We start from the raw sequence: 18,605 nt of genomic DNA, 5'->3' as shown, positions 1-18,605 counted from the left end.
CTCTAATAGTTTCACTGCAAAGTCATTGCAGTGAAACTATTGGAGTCATGAGAACAATAAATGGTAAACTGCAAATCAATGAGGAACATTTATTGTGGAGATCACTCTTGCCCATGATCACTGTGAGGGTCACCTATCAGGGGAATCCCCGGAGAAATGGGTAAATGCTAATCTAAGTTGTATTTAGGTAATTCGGTAGCTAATCTTAGTTGTACTTAGATTAGTCGTACTCTGCTACTGTAAAGCCTGGATCATAGGTTCTTATAAAGCTTACTTTTACAAATTAATTGTGTGTGCTGAAACCTCCATTTAAGTCGAGATCTGGTAGTCTTTAATTAGCTAGTGTATCAAAATTATTTTGGTTGAGTAAATCAGCATTTTCCAAAAGCTCAAACTCATGAGGCATCTGAAGCCATTACTTTAAGAGTTTATGGTTAAGTGACTTGTAATATAAAGCAGTAGATATTCTTCATAGATTTGTGGAAGCATGTTAATGTTCCAGAGTTTCCAACAAATGGAGAGTGACATTTATTGAAGTAAATAAATATATGACAACAATTATAGCTAAAATTAATTTGAACAATGATGATCTAATCCTGACATATTTGCTTTAACACTTTTGTTCAGTCACTGGAGCTCAGACTAACATGAAGAGACTCTATGATGATTGGAAATAAAAACTAAACCTTCTGATGTCTTTAATTAGGAAAAAATATCCTGACAATGTTAATATGTCCCTTTATTATTGATGCAACTCATCATTAGGTGACATTAAATGATACAATCCCCTTACATTGTAAGGGGACTGTTGGGCCATGACAGTACCCTGTGCTCTATTGAGTGGTATTGTAGTTTTCTATGATTTCTGATATGATATTTATCTATTTTTCTGTTGAATTGAATTGTTGAAAAGTGTACTATGTGTTGGTTGTTTTATGATTGAATAAAACCTGAAACATGTCCCCCATTGAACTCCTGGTCCTGTTTGTGTCTGATTTCTGGAAGAATCATATTGGCTTGTGTTCCTCTGTACAGATGGTTTGCTTCATCAGAAAACTTTTATTTAAATCACAGACTATACTGTATTAAGGATGCATTTCCTTTTACATCAAATCACTTCATATACAGTAGAAGAAAATTTAGTCTGAAATAGGCCATCATCACAACAAACACAAAGGAAAGAAGGATACCAACAAAGAGGGAATTACAATTGATAAAGTAATCTAAATCAGCACTACAGTTAAATTATTGAAAAATTACTTTTGAGGTCTGACTATTTAACTCAAAAATGTTGTTTGCCTCTTTCTACATAGCTAGAACTATTCAAATTAAATTTTCCTACAAAACCCCATACATTCTCTCTCTCTCTCTCTCTCTCTCTCTCTCTCTCTCTCTCTCTCTCTCTCTCTCTCTCTCTCTCTCTCTCTCTCTCTCTCTCTCTCTCTCTCTCTGATACTCATATTGGACGTCATCTTTCTATCACTTTACATCACCCAAATGATAAATTAGATTAACAGGAAACAATGTCTCAAACTGAAAATTACTTAGCCATAAAACCCAACATTGGAAATGTCTGATCTCCATTGTTAAATATAAAGTTTGTTTTTTCTTAGATAGTACTAATGGGTACGCCTCTCTTAGGTTGATAGGGTGTTTTCCTGGTAACCATCTTGATGCAGTCTATGATTGGACAGACGCTGAGGCACAGATTGCAGCCCGTACAGCTGTCATTCACAAACGGAAGGTGGGTATCTGGATCAAACGTTATGGCCTGCATGGGAGAAAATGGGTATTACAGGAATTAAGCAGTCTTAAACATAATGAAGGAAAGAGACAACAATCCTCATGTGGCAGGCAGAAACACATACCTGGTATCCAGAATCATTGCAGGTCATGTAACATTTACCACAGTTGATACACATCTCTTCGTCTATCAGAGCCTGGACCTGAGAATAAAGGTGAGGGTCAGGGTTAGGATCAGTTTACATTCATAATTATTTTCTCTTATTTAAATATATATATATATTTACTACTCCATTAAAACTGAACGTTAGTGTGTCTACATCACAAAGACAAAATAAGGTTGGCCTGCCTTTCTGTCTTTTCTAAAATCTCGTTAAAATAAACTTTATTTAAAAATTAAACTTCATGGCCGGCCAATGGATCTGGATAGTGTGAGCATAAAATGTTCTGGTTCACAAAAATATGTTGTATAATGTAAAAGATGCTTAAAAAACCATTGTGTCAGTTTTAACACAACCAATTTATATTGAAACCATATATTAGACAAACCTATCTCTGGTAGAGGCTCCCTTTACAGTGAGTTTAATTATAACAAAACACTGTGTGACAATAACTACTTAATATTTGAGAAAGATTTATTCAACCTGTACTAACATCATGATGATTTGTGATTTGGGAGCTATCATGTTGTCCATCTTTATAAATGTTCATCTTTGTAGATGTTCTATGCTAAATATGATTACTACAGTACATCAGAAGCTCACACATTTCCATGTTATGATCATGAGAAGTCAGTTTTGGTTGTTGAGATATCAATAATGTAAGAATACTAATTTATCCCTTCAGTTAATTTTAATGGCGACAAACTTACTTCAGATGCACCTTTTTAATCCTAAGAACATAAGGAAGCCATAATATGTGAGATAAAAACATTCTTACCTGCTCTATGTTGTCAAGGTCCTGGTATGTTCCAATGTACCGCAACGCTCTGGCTATCACATCCTACAAACACAGCCATCACCACACACGAGCCCACACACACATACACAGCACACACAAAGCACAGACGTTTACCCGCTTAGAAACATATTTCTCAGAACAAAGCATTTAGATTAATATGATGAATGTGTATGTATGTGTGTTTATGTATGTGTGCATGTTGGACCTTTTACATTACATGTCATTGAGCTGACGCTTCCAATAAGTGCATTCAACCATGAGGGGAAAAAACCAAGAACAGTAAGAATCATAAAAGTACATTAGCTTCAAAAAAGCCAAAGCCACCTTGACAGCAGGGACAGGTTTTTTGGGCGAGTCAACCCGAGGGACGTGGGTTTCCGTGATATCAGTTTTATCAGCGTATCTGAGCTGTTTCTTGTAGTCAGCAAGGGCTTGTTCCTTCTGCTGGAGGTACCGACCAAAGCTGGGGAGGCTCTATACACACAAACAAACACGCAACAATCAACTGTTTAGAGGACAGATTAGATTTAAACTAAACAGATTAGCAGTTTTTTTTCTTGCATGCGTATTCAGGACTCTCAACCAATTAGCTACTTCTGTACAGGTTAAAATAATAATAATATAATAACAGTATAATAACAGAAATATAAATATTCAGTAAATAGCGATACCTGTCCAACCAGTTCTTCTAGTCTGGGAACTGGTTTTCCTTTCTGGTGTCTCTCTGTTGGAGGGGACTGACCGTCCCAGTCCTTCAGCTCCATGCTCTTGAGGTACAACAAGGCCTTCAGACCTGGATTCATACAATTACATTGTTGTCATCATCATATCCTGAACATATCTCACATATCTCACGTAAACACCACAACCTTTTCAGGTTGACTGTTAGTTCAGGAGGATTGAGGGCACTCAGTGTGTGCATACATCCTCAGACCTGGAACATTTTATAAAAGCTCTGAGAAGAGTGAGTAGCTTTACTTCACCACTCATCAAAAAATAATAAAGTTATTTTTCAAAAATAGGAAAAGAAATGTTTCCTTGAAGGACTAGGTTAAATACATTAAAAAAAATAAGGATTCTTGGTAATTTTTCGCTTTGGGGTTAAATATATTGGGTTAGCTTGATGTTTTTTCACCAAGAATGAAATGTAGTATTCATTGTTACATACCTACGCAGTAATCCTCAATAACTGTGAAATCTTGGTTCTGAACTGCGCTGCACACCTGTTGTAATGAGACACAGGGAGACAGATATGTGTTAACAAGAAACACACACAAGTGGATTTAATTTTTTATAAAAGTCATTGTAATGTTGTAAATACATATTTAGCCATTTGCATTTTTTGGAGAACTGCAGCTTGTTGCTTATATTCTTGTAACTGCTCCAATAAACCTATGTGGTACGTCTAAGCACGAGTGCAGTTTTGCAGAACTTAAAAAATATACTATTTTTCATGTCCACCATAACATGCCCGGTACTTCATTGTCATAATTATTCAATATTCTAAATCAGGAATATGGTTCCCTTGGAATTTAGATATAGTAACTTATAACTTACAACTAAATTTAAAAAATATAAGGACAGCTGTCAGGATTAATAAATAATGAATGGGATGGCTTAAATAACAGTACTTAACACATTGAATTCAAATATTGTAAAACAGACAAACAATATTAGCTCTCTGTATATCAAGGTATTTAGCTTTACTTAACAAACTGCCTCATATTGATGCTCCCTGCACTGTATCATCAAAGCAGTAACAGTGATGTAAGTATCACCTGTAACACTGATGCTCCAGCATGGAGAAACTGTAGTCCAGTCTCTGCTGAGTCAATGCCCCCAGTGGCCAAGACAGGGAAACCAGGAATTGCTCTGCCGATCGCTGATACCGCTTTGAGAGCTATGGGTCTGATGGCGTTTCCTGCACACAATATGGAAAGTGCTCAATTCGTTTCAATATTTTGTGAAAATCAGGACACTGAGCAATGACGTTTTTTTAATGGGTCACTATTTCAATTTTGAGTCAAAGTTATCTTCAGAAACTTCTCCTTCATGGAGCTTTTAACCTCCAGCCACTAAGTGAAGGTGTGGGTCTGTAGTGTGTACTGTGTATTTACTTGTCATCAATCCATAGGTACTGGTTTCACTATACACCAACTGTGTACCCTTCACAGTAGTGATGAATAACAATAACAATAACAATTTCACGGGATTGTATGTATGATTGTGTTTTTATGTTTGTCTTTACCAGACACGCCTCCATACGTGGTGCGTTTTCCAGTTCCAACACTTGGCCAAGGCGAGCCATCTGCCTTCAGTCCCATCATACCTGACACTGTGTTGGTGGCAGTGACTCCATCTGCTCCACCTATGAAACGACACAACAGTAACAACAGTCAACATGTGTGCTGGACTCTCTTTACATACCTATATTGTTGAAATTAATTAATATGCATTAAAAGAAATAGCAGAAATGACATAGAGGGAAGAAACAGAAGCTTGTGAGTGTGGTGAGGTGTGTTTACCTTCATGAGCAGCTTTGGCAATGTCAACGACGTTAGTCACGTTTGGTGTCAGTTTGGCAAAGAACGGAATGGTAGAGGCTTCACGCACCCAGCGACAGATGTTACGCACCATCACTGGGTCCTAATGACAAACACACATATAAAAGCACAGGCTGTAAATCTGTAAGTGTATGTGTATGTGTATGTGTATGTGTATGTGTATGTGTATGTGTATGTGTATGTGTATGTGTATGTGTATGTGTATGTGTATGTGTATGTGTATGTGTGTTTGTGTGTGTGTGTGTGTGTGTGTGTGTGTGTGTGTGTGTGTGTGCATGCCCGCACCTGTCCACAGGCAAGTCCCATCCCTCTCTCTCCCATCCCATGAGGACAGGACAGATTCAGCTCCAGTGCATCTGCTCCAGAAGCCTAAAAATAAAATAAATATTTTTTCTACTAACTACACACTGGAAACATTTGATGCACTGTGTAATTACACCATAATTATACCCTGTGTGCTCTATGAGTGACATTATATTATCGGATAGTGGTTAGTCTCACCACTGCCATCTTAGTTATTTCTGTCCAGTCGTCCTTGTTGTAACTGCACATTATACTGGAGATCACCACCTGGCAGAGAGAGGGGGAGAGATTCATTTTCAAAAGCTCATCACCTCCCAGGCAACAACAGGAAATGTGATGTGACTGACATTGTCTGGGAAGTCCCTCTTCAGCTCAGCCACTGACTGACACCAGTAGGCTGCTGTCTTCTCACTGATGAGCTCAATGTTGAGGAAGGAGCCCTGGCCTGGTCCGAACACATGACCTGAGGTCGTGCCACGCACGATACGAGGAGACACGTTGGTCACCAGGTCCTGCAGAGACATGAGTTAAGTACGATTATGTAAAATGCTCTTTGACAAGGATTTAAAGGCCCCTTTAAAAAACCAACAGTGGGTAAACTGATATTGAGCATAATAGAGGGAGGATCCATGTTCTTTTGCTTATGGTGATAGAAACATCTAACAAATCTCCTAAAGGGTCTTTTCATAACAAATCTATTTCTGGTTAAAAAAACAAGAACCAAAATAACATTTTTGTGCACTTCCAAACAATGTGATTATAGTGTATCTCTACCTTGTCTAGTCCAAAAGTTTTGGTCAGCGCGAAACCCCATCCTTGTTCAAAAGCTCTTCTGATCATGGCCGTGCTGGTGGTGGGAGGAGCCGAGGCCAGGCCAAATGGGTTGGGAAACTTTATTCCACAAACCTCTACACTGATGTCCACTTCATCGATAGCACTGTAGAACAATGGCAGCTTTGGGACTGGGTCCACCGTCTGTCCATGTTGGGACTATACAGGAGGAAGGGAGTGGAGGGCAGATTTTTAAATTAACTAATATTACATTTTGTCTATTTAATTGTGATGTCACATCCCATTATTCATGAACGTACTACTCGACTACTAGACTTTACAAGAACGAACTCTATCTGCTCTTTGCGTGATGCATTCACGTCCTCCTATGATGCATCTGTCATAAAAATCAACTACTGAACAAAATTACACTCGTGTCTTAAAAGTCATAGTGGGTATGTTTACAACATGTAATCAACATGTAAACATACCCAAGTGCAATATTAAATGGTCAATGGACTGCATTTATATAGCACTTTTCAAATCTCAATGACCACTCAAGGGACTTAACACCACAGGTCTCTCTCTCTCCTACTGACTCTGATTAATGAACATCTACTCTACATGTTGAGCCACAGTCAAATGTCACGCATCAATCAGAAAAGGCCAAAGGCTCATGGCTCACAGCTGCTGGGGGCTGTTTTTGTTGTTATTATTATTATTCTGGTTGTTGCTGTTATCATTATATCTATATATATCACGCATATTATTTCTACTTTAAAAACCAGTCTGACAGAACTGAAAGTCGTCAAATGTTTGTTTGCTTGCTGTTGGAACTGTGTTGCTCTATGTTATTGTAAGGTCTTGATGAATGCTTATTGTGTTATTTGTGCTATACAAATAAAACTGAATTGAAGTTGTCTACCTCATCAAGGCTTCAAAATCATAATAGCAGCTGAGATGAGGCACTATGATCAACTGACATCCCTGATTCCTTCATTATAGCTGAGATAGTGACCATGACAAGGATGTAGGTTGAAGCGTAATTGAGCAGTGAGAGGGAAGGGTGGAAGGACTGTTTGCTCTCATGTTTCATGCTTAATCTCCAGAACGTGCATATTGTAGCTTAAAGGATTTTAAATATTTGACAAAGAGAAAATCTCCACTTGTACAGTACCTGTATGTATCTGTGAATGTGCCATGAGGCCTGTTTGCCATCGTTCACTGATTCCACTGAGGTGTTTGCCAAACCAGCGATGTCTCCACCCGCAAACACCCAGGGCTCACTGGTCTGCATGGTGTCTGTGTTGACCTCTGGAGTGCCCCAGCGGGTCATCTTCACAGGAGCCATGGCATCAGTCACTTTAAGCAGTCCAAACACAGATTAGTTTAACATGTGATAGCATGTCGGAAACCCCTTCAACAAAAAGTTCAATGACTCAGTATCTCATATGTAACAATGAAAATATATACTATCGCGGACATTTAATCAAAAAGGCAAACTGTTGATCAGTTGGTGTCTTAGTCACCTGATTGCTTCATTACCTTGCCGCTCGTTCAACATGGAACCAAAGGCACTGATGATATAATCGGCCTTTAGCCTGACAACCTGGTCCTCATCTTCCAGCCAATCACCTTCCTCGTTCTGCTCGGTGCGACACAACTGTAACCCGGCAACCCGGCCATTCTTCATGATGACCTCACGAGGAGAGAGGAAGGGCAGGAACTCACACTGCTCTTCCTTAGCCAGCTCCATCTGCCAGGAGTAAAAAAAGAACACATACATTTACTAATCTCCATGTATCCATCTGTTAATGGATCTGTCCATCCCACAGTCATACCTCTTCAGGAACAGCCCTGATGTTGGTGAATCCCTTCCTGAAGCAGACGTACACTCTCTTGGCTCCACAGCGTAGGGCAGAGGTGGCGCAGTCGAACGCTGTGTCTCCAGCACCCAAAACGATCACTATGCCCTTTATCTCCGGCAGTGAGGAACGACAATGGCACATACCTAGACAGAGGCAGACAGAGGCAGAGACAAACAGAAACACACAGTCATGAGGGCTCTGTTTCTAGTCAGATGATAAAAAAATGTTTTTAAAGTTTGTATGTATTTGGTGTAGTTGGATGTGAAACATGATATATATAATTTTTCTGTGGTTTTGTGTCAATAGGATCAAATGACTCATTATTGCAGAAAGAAATTTAGCTAAACTAAGAATGTGAAGTAATGTGGGGCTGTATCCCTTCCTGCACATTTCAACCAACCCATTTCCTGTTTGATTTTATCATTAATACCAATTTATGTAAGATAGCTCTAGTGATGTCACCAGAAAAGAATTGTGTGCCTGAGTGAGTGCGTATGTTCTACAATACCTGTGAGAGCCAGAACTGAATATGAATAATTGAGTTGTTAATGTGACTAATTATCTAATTATTATAATAATGATGCTCATTTCTAGAGAAAAAAGGCTTAAATGGGGCATTTATGCTTTACAATATGTATACTCTGAGACTAGTAATATCATCAACTGTGCTACAAGAACATAGTAGCAGTAGTTAAAAGAAAGAAGAAGAAAGTTAGATCAGATTATAGAGGAGGAGAAAAAACACGTTTTGACCATGCTACATAATGTGTAGGCCTAATGTATTGTTTCAATGTTCTTTTTACTGTTTTACTGTCAGTTTTATAATTTGTATTATTTATAAATCTTTTCATTTACTGGTTCAATTCAGAACTGCACAGCTGGCACCAGATTTATGTCCCTGCAAGTATTACTGAATATTTTTATATGAGTCAAAGCATCGTACCTGACTGGTTTTATAAGGGATATTTTTGTGTCAAGTTGACTTACCTTTCTTGCTTGCTAAAGCCACCATGGGCAGAAAGTCTTTGGAGGTGAAGAAGCCTTGATCCATGGTCAAATCCTGAAAGATTGCAGCTCTGTTGGCCTGAGGGAGACCTGAAGTCACATACACACAAAAAAAAACTTAGACAGATGTATACAAATGCACTGAGACACAATAAAGCGACATATTGGAAGAAAATAGTTTTTGTCACAGACACAGTGTAATTGTTAAGGGGAGCTGTCTAAAAGTTCAAATAATCCATTACAACTTTGCAACTAGTTTTGCAAGTGGCACTCACCAATGCCAATAAAGACAGCTTTATATCCTTCCTCCTTCAGGGACGTCAGAGTCATTCCGTCCACACCGAGACCCTTCTCACACACCACCTGTACACATACACACACACATATTAACAGCTGTGAGCTTGAGACAGTAATACTGTCTTATTGCGCATATTTAATACATTTAACACAACAGTGTTGGGTCTCTACAGTTAAAATTTTTCTTAATTTTATCACAATATAAGCAATTTGAAATATTCTTTAACATTTAAGGTCACTAGGTTAAATGGAAGATGTGAAGTACAAAGTATTGATTGTGGTGTAACTTTGGAGATTTTTTTTTATAAATGATTTTCCTACCAAATCTTTAGTTTGTTATCTGCTTGTATTACTTTATATACTGAGGCCATTATGAATTTTAATAATCAAGAAATGTAATAAAGTGCAATTTTTAAAGATAAACAACCAGCAGAGGACTTGATAATAGCTATTGCATCATATATTTCACTATTTATGTAAAATCATGAACAGTGCTACATAATTTCAGAAACATGCAGCTGAACAGTGTGTGACTTCATACCTTGACTCCCAGATCTTTCATCAGATCTACTTCAAACTGGACAACCTCATAGGGAAGTCGGAACTGGGGGATTTCTGCTGTGCTGCATGGAAGAGCATATATATATATTTGAACATTTGAATGTTTTTATTTGTCCCTCTTCTTGATTTTCCACAATGTAAATTGGACAATTTGCGACGTCTCAAAAACAATACGTCTGACTGTCTGTCTGTCTGTCTCTCTCATTATTACTATTATTTATTGCAGGCCAGGATTCAGTTACTGTTACCCCACTTTGATTCAACACTCCCCAATTAATCCACTAATTCATTTTCTATTCTTTTAGTATTGTTGATTAATTTTTTTAAAATTTGTAGTTAATTAGCTTTATCTCAACCCCTGCTTTGTATAATTTGGTGTTAAGTATAATCTGTTCAGATATACCACAGACAGATTATTATACCTTACCTCAGGCCTCCAATGTATTTCTGTCTCTCGAATATAGTAATATTTTCATATCCCAGACGGGCCAGGAAAGTAGCACAGCTGATTGATGCTGGGCCACAGCCAATCAGAGCAATGGGGCTGCGGTAAGACTCTGGCATCTCATTAGGCGGTGGGAGTTCAGGATTCCTGACCTGCGGGATGCCCATCTTACTGAATACCTGGGAAAAAATTACACACATACATTTGAAGTAATACCCTTGTCAATCTCTTTAATACACTGCATTCATGTCATAACTGACTTGAGGCTATGTAATAAACAGTGGACACTGTGGTCAGCACTGGCAAGAAAAAAACCTGCTATTTAATGTTAAAAAGTTGTATAATGTTGCATGATGTGTTGTACATAATTCTAAAGCTGTGAGCCAAGGTCAAATAATTAACGAGAGAGAAAAGCCTGATGTGTATATGTTTAGATGATAGTGTAAGAGTTGTGTATTTGTGTGCATTATGCCGATTAATAGTTATTTGGTTGTCAAAAACATAATCACATATACGTACTGGACAGTCAATGGGTATTTGAGATAATGATGACCCAATTGTAATTGGCAGAAACTGACATAAGCTGAGTCATCTGAGTGGTTGGTTGTTATAAACTGCCACCACATAGATGAATTTAGAAGTAAAATTCCAGAAACAGTTAATCACATGTTTTGTACCTCAGTGGCAAACTGCTGTAACCCCCCGATGTTGATAGGTCCTTCCTCAGATGCATACAGGTTACAGCCTCCTACACAGAGATCTGATGTGGGACAAACCATTCCACAGGTCAAACCCAGGGGGTTGTCAGATAGGATGACCCGAGCTGCGCCATAATAGTTCTGGTACACACACACGCACACACACACACACACACACACACACACACACACACACACACACACACACACACACACACACACACACACACACACACACACACACACACAAACACACACACACACACACACACACACACACACACACACACACACACACACATGCACACACACACACACACACAAACAGGATTAGCATGTGCATCATTATTCTTTCTTTATTGGATTACTTTTTGCATGCATCATTCATGCAAGGAAACAGTGTATGAATGTATTTGATTACCTTATTAGAGATGCTTGTAATGAATGACTTGATGTCCAGGTTAGTCGGGCAGCTCTTCTGACAGGGAGCATCGACACATTTTAGACACCTAAACACATATTTTACCTTTATTGGACAGTTTAAAGAAGTTGCTGGGATTGAAAGATCTTGTTCAAATTCAGAAAAGGAAGCAAAAACTATTGATACATAATGCATTCAATTGGCTGACATCCAAAGCACCGTTAGACAAGAGACAACACGACAGCGTCAGTACAGTAGGAGACCTTAAACTAAGTAATACCTGTTCAATAAAACAAAGTATAGGAGATCACCTTAAGAAGTCACAGTATGTTCTGATCAGATACGTTCAAGTGTAAGAGATGTAAGTAGAGAAACTGTTCTCTTGCAGAGGAATGTGAGTATAGAAAGAGACGCCCAAGCTCTGATGGTGTTTGGTAGCTTTTTTGACTATCAAGGAACCGAAAACATTTAGACTGTGACTTGTGTGCAGAGATGGCAGTAAGATTAAAAGGAGCTTAAAAGTTTAAGATAAAATCACCAAAGTGAAAAAAAGAATCCCAAAATATGGGATAAATACATAATAAAACATGTTGAGAGGCTGCAGAGGAACAGATAATCTTGAAAAAGGCTAAATAACATAATTTGCAAACACGACGATAATGTTTAACAGGTGTAATGTTTACTATGTTCACCATCTTAGTTGGGCTAGTTGGCATGCTAATATCGTAAAAATTTGCTGATACCGAACTAAGAATAATGCAAAGTACAGCTGTGGCTACTGGGAAATGTCTTTAAATCTTGAGCTCAATATGTTGTTATGCTGCCTTCACACCAATCACGCAAATACTAGCTGGTTGTGTGGAAATTCCGGTGAGATAGAAGTTTGCATTATTGCGTGATTAGAGCTGCAGGGTCATTTGTGTTTTCAAACACTCAGGTCAACCAGTGCATCGACTTTCTCATTGCGCGTTTGGTGTGAGCTATGGTGCACATGGTGGTGTACCATATATCATGCGGTCCATCTGATAGTTTGATGGTTATCTCATTTAAAAATCATGATGATACAACAAAAAGAGACAGATGATGTAGAATCCTCATTGTCTGGAACCACTTCTAATGAATCAATCACCCTAGTTGTTGAGGTATGGAATGCTGCTGTACGGCTAAAAACCCCAACTGTACTTTCTTTGCCAGGCAAAAAGGTTGAGCTGATAGACAACACAATTGTCCACCAGTGATGGCTGACAGTCCCCCTGATGTTGAACCCAACTTTTTGACTACCCCTCCTCCCCCAAGCCATCGTCATCATGATGTTTCACTACATTGTCCTTTACAAATTCAGTTGACATTGTGCAATTGTGTTACGAATAATAATATAATTTATTCTCACCTAAGTGCTTCTCGTAGAGCTCCGCGCTCGCTCAGTGTTGTGTGTTTGATGTCATCAAAGTTGTTCTCCAACTTCACACAAGACTGAGAGAAAGAAGAGAGGAGAAAAAACAACAATGAAGACAGTAATGTAAAATGATGAAACTGGGTAAAAAGGAGAGAAAATGCCATTTACTTTATCATGCAACCAAATTCTGGTTATGTGTCTTTTGTGTGTTATATCTTACGTCACAGTTTCTCTCAGGGTTTCTTTTCCAGTGTTTCTTTTCCTTTTTCTTATCTGCTGTGGACATGATGTGAGCATGAGTGTTCACCCTGGGATTCAAAGCCAGGAGGCTCTGTAAGAAATTATGTAAAATAGATCAATACATCAGTAAAAAAAGACAGAACTTTAACTCATGATTCTTGGGCCCCCATCAAAAACTACTCCGGAAAACATATACCACCCAAAACGTTTCATTATGAAAACCAAGAGCAGCCATGGCTGCAACTTTCTTTTTTATCCTGTTGTAACAAGATCATTAGTTGAGTATGTTATATTATTATGATAACGATACATTTCTCATTTTAAAAACAACTTTGCCGGATTCTCAAAACAAAAACGAAACAAACAACCCACTTGTAAATTTACTTCCATTGTTATGATTCCAAAAATGTTTGTAATCATCATGATGTTCATGTTAAGGAAGGTTAAGTTGGAAGGCATGTTTGACAGACACATGTCTGTCAAACATGCCCCATCTTCGTATATCCTCATTTGAATGAGCATATCCATTTGGGATTTGGGAATATAAACATATATAACAAACACCACCTCTAACATTATGTCAATATCTGTGCATTGCTAATATCTTGTTAATTCCATAAATCTAGTTAAACAAATTGTATCTTGTTGTATTGTATTTTGCTAACTTGAGGTTTTAGAATTGTGGATTATAAATGGAAACTTTGCTCTCCACCTGTTCTCATGAGCCACTGCTGTCATTTGTCTTGAAACATGGGAATCTGCTGGCAAAAACACTGATACCATGGAACATTCTAGGAAGGTTGCTTGTTTGAAGGGTGGGTTGGGGTCAAAATGATAAGATAATGATGAGCTGCAGGGTCGATGAACTGACGTTTTGTGACCATGACGGATGAATATGTAACAGCCTTATAGCTTTATAGTTTCAAATTACATAATACAGGTACAGCATAATATTTTGTCACGCTATTATAATTCTTTATATTTAGAAAAAATAGGGAATTCTAAACAAACAGAATTGAATGCATACTTTCATAACCAGTGTTGAAACAATTTTTCTACACATGCATACCTTCACTCTGACCGTATGTTACTGATCTACAGCTTCTTACGCATGGCACAAAACACGTGGCTTGTTACAAAAGACCATTAGACCACACCGGGTCAACATAACATGACGTTTTATCCTTTTAATCCTCATTGCTGCAACACGTTAAAGTGGCAGATTAGCATATTTATCAAGACAGATCATAGTAAAGGAAAGTAAGTTTGCGTGATCAGTTGTAGGTCTAACAAAACACTTGTACTCAGTTTTGGTCGTTAAAGCTGCTGTCAGGAAGATGTATTGTTGAAACCTAGCCATATAATGTGCGGCCCAACCAGGCTTATGAGCATACACCTTAAGACCCTTTAATATTCACTTTGTTACTAATATATTTGACTGTATTCATGCAGCTCATTTAATGAATGTGAATGTAGGAATGTATATTATTTCTTGTGATGTAATAGGCCTATAGAGCAGTTTTTACATTAAAGAGCTCATATTACTATATCAATCCACTAGAGCACAGCGCTCCCAGAATTCAGTAGGAGCGAGAGCTTTCAGCTATCAAGCTCCTCTATGGTGGAATCATCTCTTTTTGTGGATTGTGATAGTGGATTTGGATCGTGGTGGCTGATCATGGACTATGATAACAACAAGACTGCTTGATATATAATATGCCAACTCACATATTCTACCATTATTGGCAGACATTGACACACTTTTCCATTAGGTAAAAAACTGTTTCTTTTAATCAATGTTGTAAATATTGTATTTTTTTCAATGTGGTCAGTTATATGTGGCATCTATTGCACTTCTGTTCCTCCTGTGAGAGGGATCCCTCACGCGTGGCTTTCTACTTTTTTTCCGTAGAAGTTTTTTTGTAGCGTTTTTCGTTACTCTTGTTGAGGGTTAAGAACAGAGGGTGTCGAACCTTGTTAAGCCCATTGAGACAAATTGTGATATGTGGATATGGGCTATACAAATTGTACAAAAATTGTATTGATTTTAAGATGTTGTGTTAAATTACTTCTATATTTTGTATTTCCTTTCATTTCCACAGTGATCTCCCCAGTATTTAGGTCCACTAAATTGCTCAAATCTGGATTTCAGTGATGAAGTTGGTTGACACACAAGAGACATGTTTTATTAAAAGAAAATAATGTAACCAGGGCAGAGAGTGAGATATCCTTCTATACCAAAATGACTTGGGGGAAAATCATGACATCACAGACTGCAGAACGCTGCAGCCAATGGCTCTGGATCAGGAGGAAAGATCCCAACTGTTCTACTGAGATGACCACATTCTTAGCACTGCCATACAAGCCAGTAGCCAGTCAGATTTACCTTTAGCCTCAGTGTACCCTCAAGTTCAGCCTGTATCTTTGATAACAAGGTCAAAACTCTTGATGACAACTAAGGTTATGTCCCTAACATTTGCTGGTGGACGCTTACACCTGCTTTCATCTACTTGTAGTTGATAACTAACTGGACATTTACCCTCTTGTCCTATATTCTAAAAACTATGCCGAAGTTGCCCGGATAACAGTGGGATTATTTTTGTTATTCTAACTTCAGAAAATTCAAACCAAAGCCAATGTAGACATTAGGGTTGAAAAGGGGCTGAAAGTTTCCGGTAAATTTCCGGAAACTTTCCATGGGAAGTTTAGCTCGGGAATTTTGGGAATTTTGAAAAAAAAAAAACTACACAAATTAAACGCTGAGCAATAAAAACATCATTCAAAACTCTATTTTAAAGATGTATGGAATGCAGCACACGCTGCACGTTGAATTTCAACCCTCCACTGTGCATTCTTCCATCACATGCACAGATGATTCCCAGCATCCTGCACACTACAGCAGGCCTCAATAGCCCTGCTGTAGTGTGCAGGACTAGTCAGGTAAGTTTCGATTATATTACTGGGGAAAATATATTATCATGCTGATTGAGGATTGTTCATCTGTTCATCTAGCCTATTTCCATTAATTTATCCATCAATTGTAAAATATGTTTACAGATGATTCCAATTGTTTGGCTAACTATTTATATCTCTGGCATTGCATTAGTGTGTTTTTACAAACTTTTTTCTCATCTTATTCTACTGAACAATGCCACGTGCACTATCTCATGTGTGGAGAGATTTCACCTCATCCAATGTAGAATGAAAGGCTGTGTTCATTTGCAAATACTGTGCAAAGACCTATGTTAAGAATGACACAACGATGCAGAAGCATATAGCCAAGTGCCCAAAGTTTCCTCAGGGCTCAAATCAGCCTATGACAAAACAAAATGTTCATATTTATGACTGTATATGATAAGGTAAATACAGTTAGTATAAATTACCCACAACATTTCCCGTTTATTCACGTTTATTCCCGTATATTCCCGTATATTCCTGTTTATTCCCGTTAATTCCCGTATATCCCCGTTAATTCCCATGGAAAGTTTCCAACTTTGAAAATTCCCGGAATTTTGCAACGTTAGTAGACATTACATAATTGTTCAACAGGTTGAGTAGAACTTGTGCTAAGTAAAAAGAGAAGTAGAAGAACAGTGCTTTTCTACTGTCCCATGAATACAGATGCATCAGTGGTTAACTCATGTGCACAGTGGCCCCATGTGAAGCCTTGCATTAGTGATTTGTCCATACCTAGTAGTGGAGGCTAATCCCCAAACTCAATTCAATAATCCTCTTTGCACTTATAATAAAATGCTTTGAGGACTTGTAAAGATGATTTGAATTGACTTATCAACTAATTTATAGTACTCTGTAATGGTGTGGTATTTCAGCAGGTGCACAGATTAATACTTTTTCTTTACCAGGCTGTAAAGTAATATAAAAACCCTGTCAGAGGAGTCCATCAAACACAATCAAAAAGGGTTAAAGGGTTCATTAAAACACAAGGAGACTTGTGTTTGTCATCAGGGTAAATATAACCAAAGACTGACCTTGACTTTCAGTCAGAAATACAAAAATGTGTATTCCAATCTTCCAAGAACTATGATGTGCACTAACAATATTACCAAAAAATTATTAAAAGCCTAAATGTATGTTTTTATTGTAAATCTGTTGTGAATTTGTGACAAGTGGACACATGGTTTATGTAAGACGACATAGACAACTGTAGAATCCTGCAGAGAAAAGAGATCAAACATTCATTCAATAGTTTACCTCAATATCTGGAAGGTCTTTACTCAACATGATGCTTCTGTCCAATTTAAGAGTGAAGCCCTTTAAATGATCTTCAGGAGATTCTTGATGGTCTCTGGATTAGAGGTCCGAAGCACTGTCCGGGACTGCTCTGCTCCCAAACGGAACTATGTGCGAGCTTTTCCTCAGCCCGCTTCACTTACTAACAGAGATGTTAGATGACAGGCTGACCTCTTAAAGCCACCAAACCAAATTGTCTTTTTACCGAGAGACCGTTCGAAAAGGTCGGCCAACAAACAGAGCTGTTATCGGTCTCATGGGGTTAAAGTTCCGCAGAGCTGGGCATGGGGCAAGTTTTGTGGGTGTTTTGTAGCTGAGCTTTGTGTAAGTCAAACCAGTAAAAACTGTTGGGTCCAAACTCCACCTCCTGTGAAGGGAGTGGAGCCCGCATGCCTTTTTTTTTCTTCTAATATATACATAATTCCCTGTTTAACTATTTCCTGTCTGCCTCAAAGACTAACCAGACAGAAGTTAAATCAGGACAGGAAATAAACCATGCAAAGGCAAGGAGAATAGAAGAACCAACTGCACCCCCCCCCCCTGGGTAATGTGTCGAGAATTTCTTGTCACTGCAGAAGCACTGAACAATGATTAGAGAAAAGCACCAGTGGGCCTGGACACTGAGGCTGATTTGTTCCTTTCTGGTTACAACTATCATACCCTCTCTCAATGTGTTGGGGCAGAATGCATGCAAGTCAGATAAGGTAATTTCTATGCAAACTTTAAACCAAAAACAAAAGAACCTGAAACAGAAGTGGATTTCCTACAAGGTTTTGGTACAGTGCCAGTGTTTGTTTGTGTGTGTGTAAATTAACAACTGCAGATAAATGTCAACAGAAAAAGACCATAAATCATACTATTATTATTAACTGAGTCTTTTGTTTTACTCTAGTGCTAGTGCTAATCTTATGATTTGAAACTAGATCAGATTATAACATTTATATAGGTAGATAGATTGTTACATAGAAGTGACATTAACTATGTTTCAACAGAGAAGCTGAGACTGTACATCTACAAGCAGTATTTGTCACTATACCTACAGAGGGAACTGTCATTACTATCATTGCTCTCTTCTTTTCCAA

The 18,605-nt window shown here is 38.1% G+C and overlaps 1 protein-coding gene across 1 annotated transcript; it reads right to left on the bottom strand.

Moving 5' to 3' along the window:
* Positions 1 to 1,030: 1,030 nt before the first annotated feature.
* dpydb (dihydropyrimidine dehydrogenase b) lies at positions 1,031 to 17,799 on the bottom strand. The gene is made up of 25 exons (XM_061085189.1): positions 17,485 to 17,799; positions 13,253 to 13,363; positions 13,027 to 13,109; positions 11,637 to 11,724; positions 11,195 to 11,356; positions 10,500 to 10,696; positions 10,053 to 10,134; positions 9,490 to 9,577; positions 9,197 to 9,304; positions 8,183 to 8,352; positions 7,887 to 8,097; positions 7,519 to 7,703; positions 6,345 to 6,560; positions 5,918 to 6,082; positions 5,769 to 5,837; positions 5,553 to 5,636; positions 5,229 to 5,349; positions 4,952 to 5,071; positions 4,482 to 4,624; positions 3,872 to 3,926; positions 3,375 to 3,496; positions 3,028 to 3,177; positions 2,683 to 2,745; positions 1,869 to 1,946; positions 1,031 to 1,771 (listed from the first exon to the last, which is right to left on the bottom strand). The coding sequence occupies exons 1-25, from the start codon at positions 17,512 to 17,514 to the stop codon at positions 1,610 to 1,612; spliced, it is 3,063 nt and encodes a 1,020-aa protein (XP_060941172.1). The 5' UTR covers positions 17,515 to 17,799; the 3' UTR covers positions 1,031 to 1,609.
* Between the last annotated feature and the right edge of the window lie 806 nt (positions 17,800 to 18,605).

The sequence above is a fragment of the Limanda limanda genome, chromosome 13 (assembly GCF_963576545.1).
Source record: "Limanda limanda chromosome 13, fLimLim1.1, whole genome shotgun sequence".
NCBI lineage: Eukaryota > Metazoa > Chordata > Actinopteri > Pleuronectiformes > Pleuronectidae > Limanda > Limanda limanda.
Note: the sequence above shows the minus strand (reverse complement) of the source record. Positions and strands in the feature narration are given on the sequence as shown.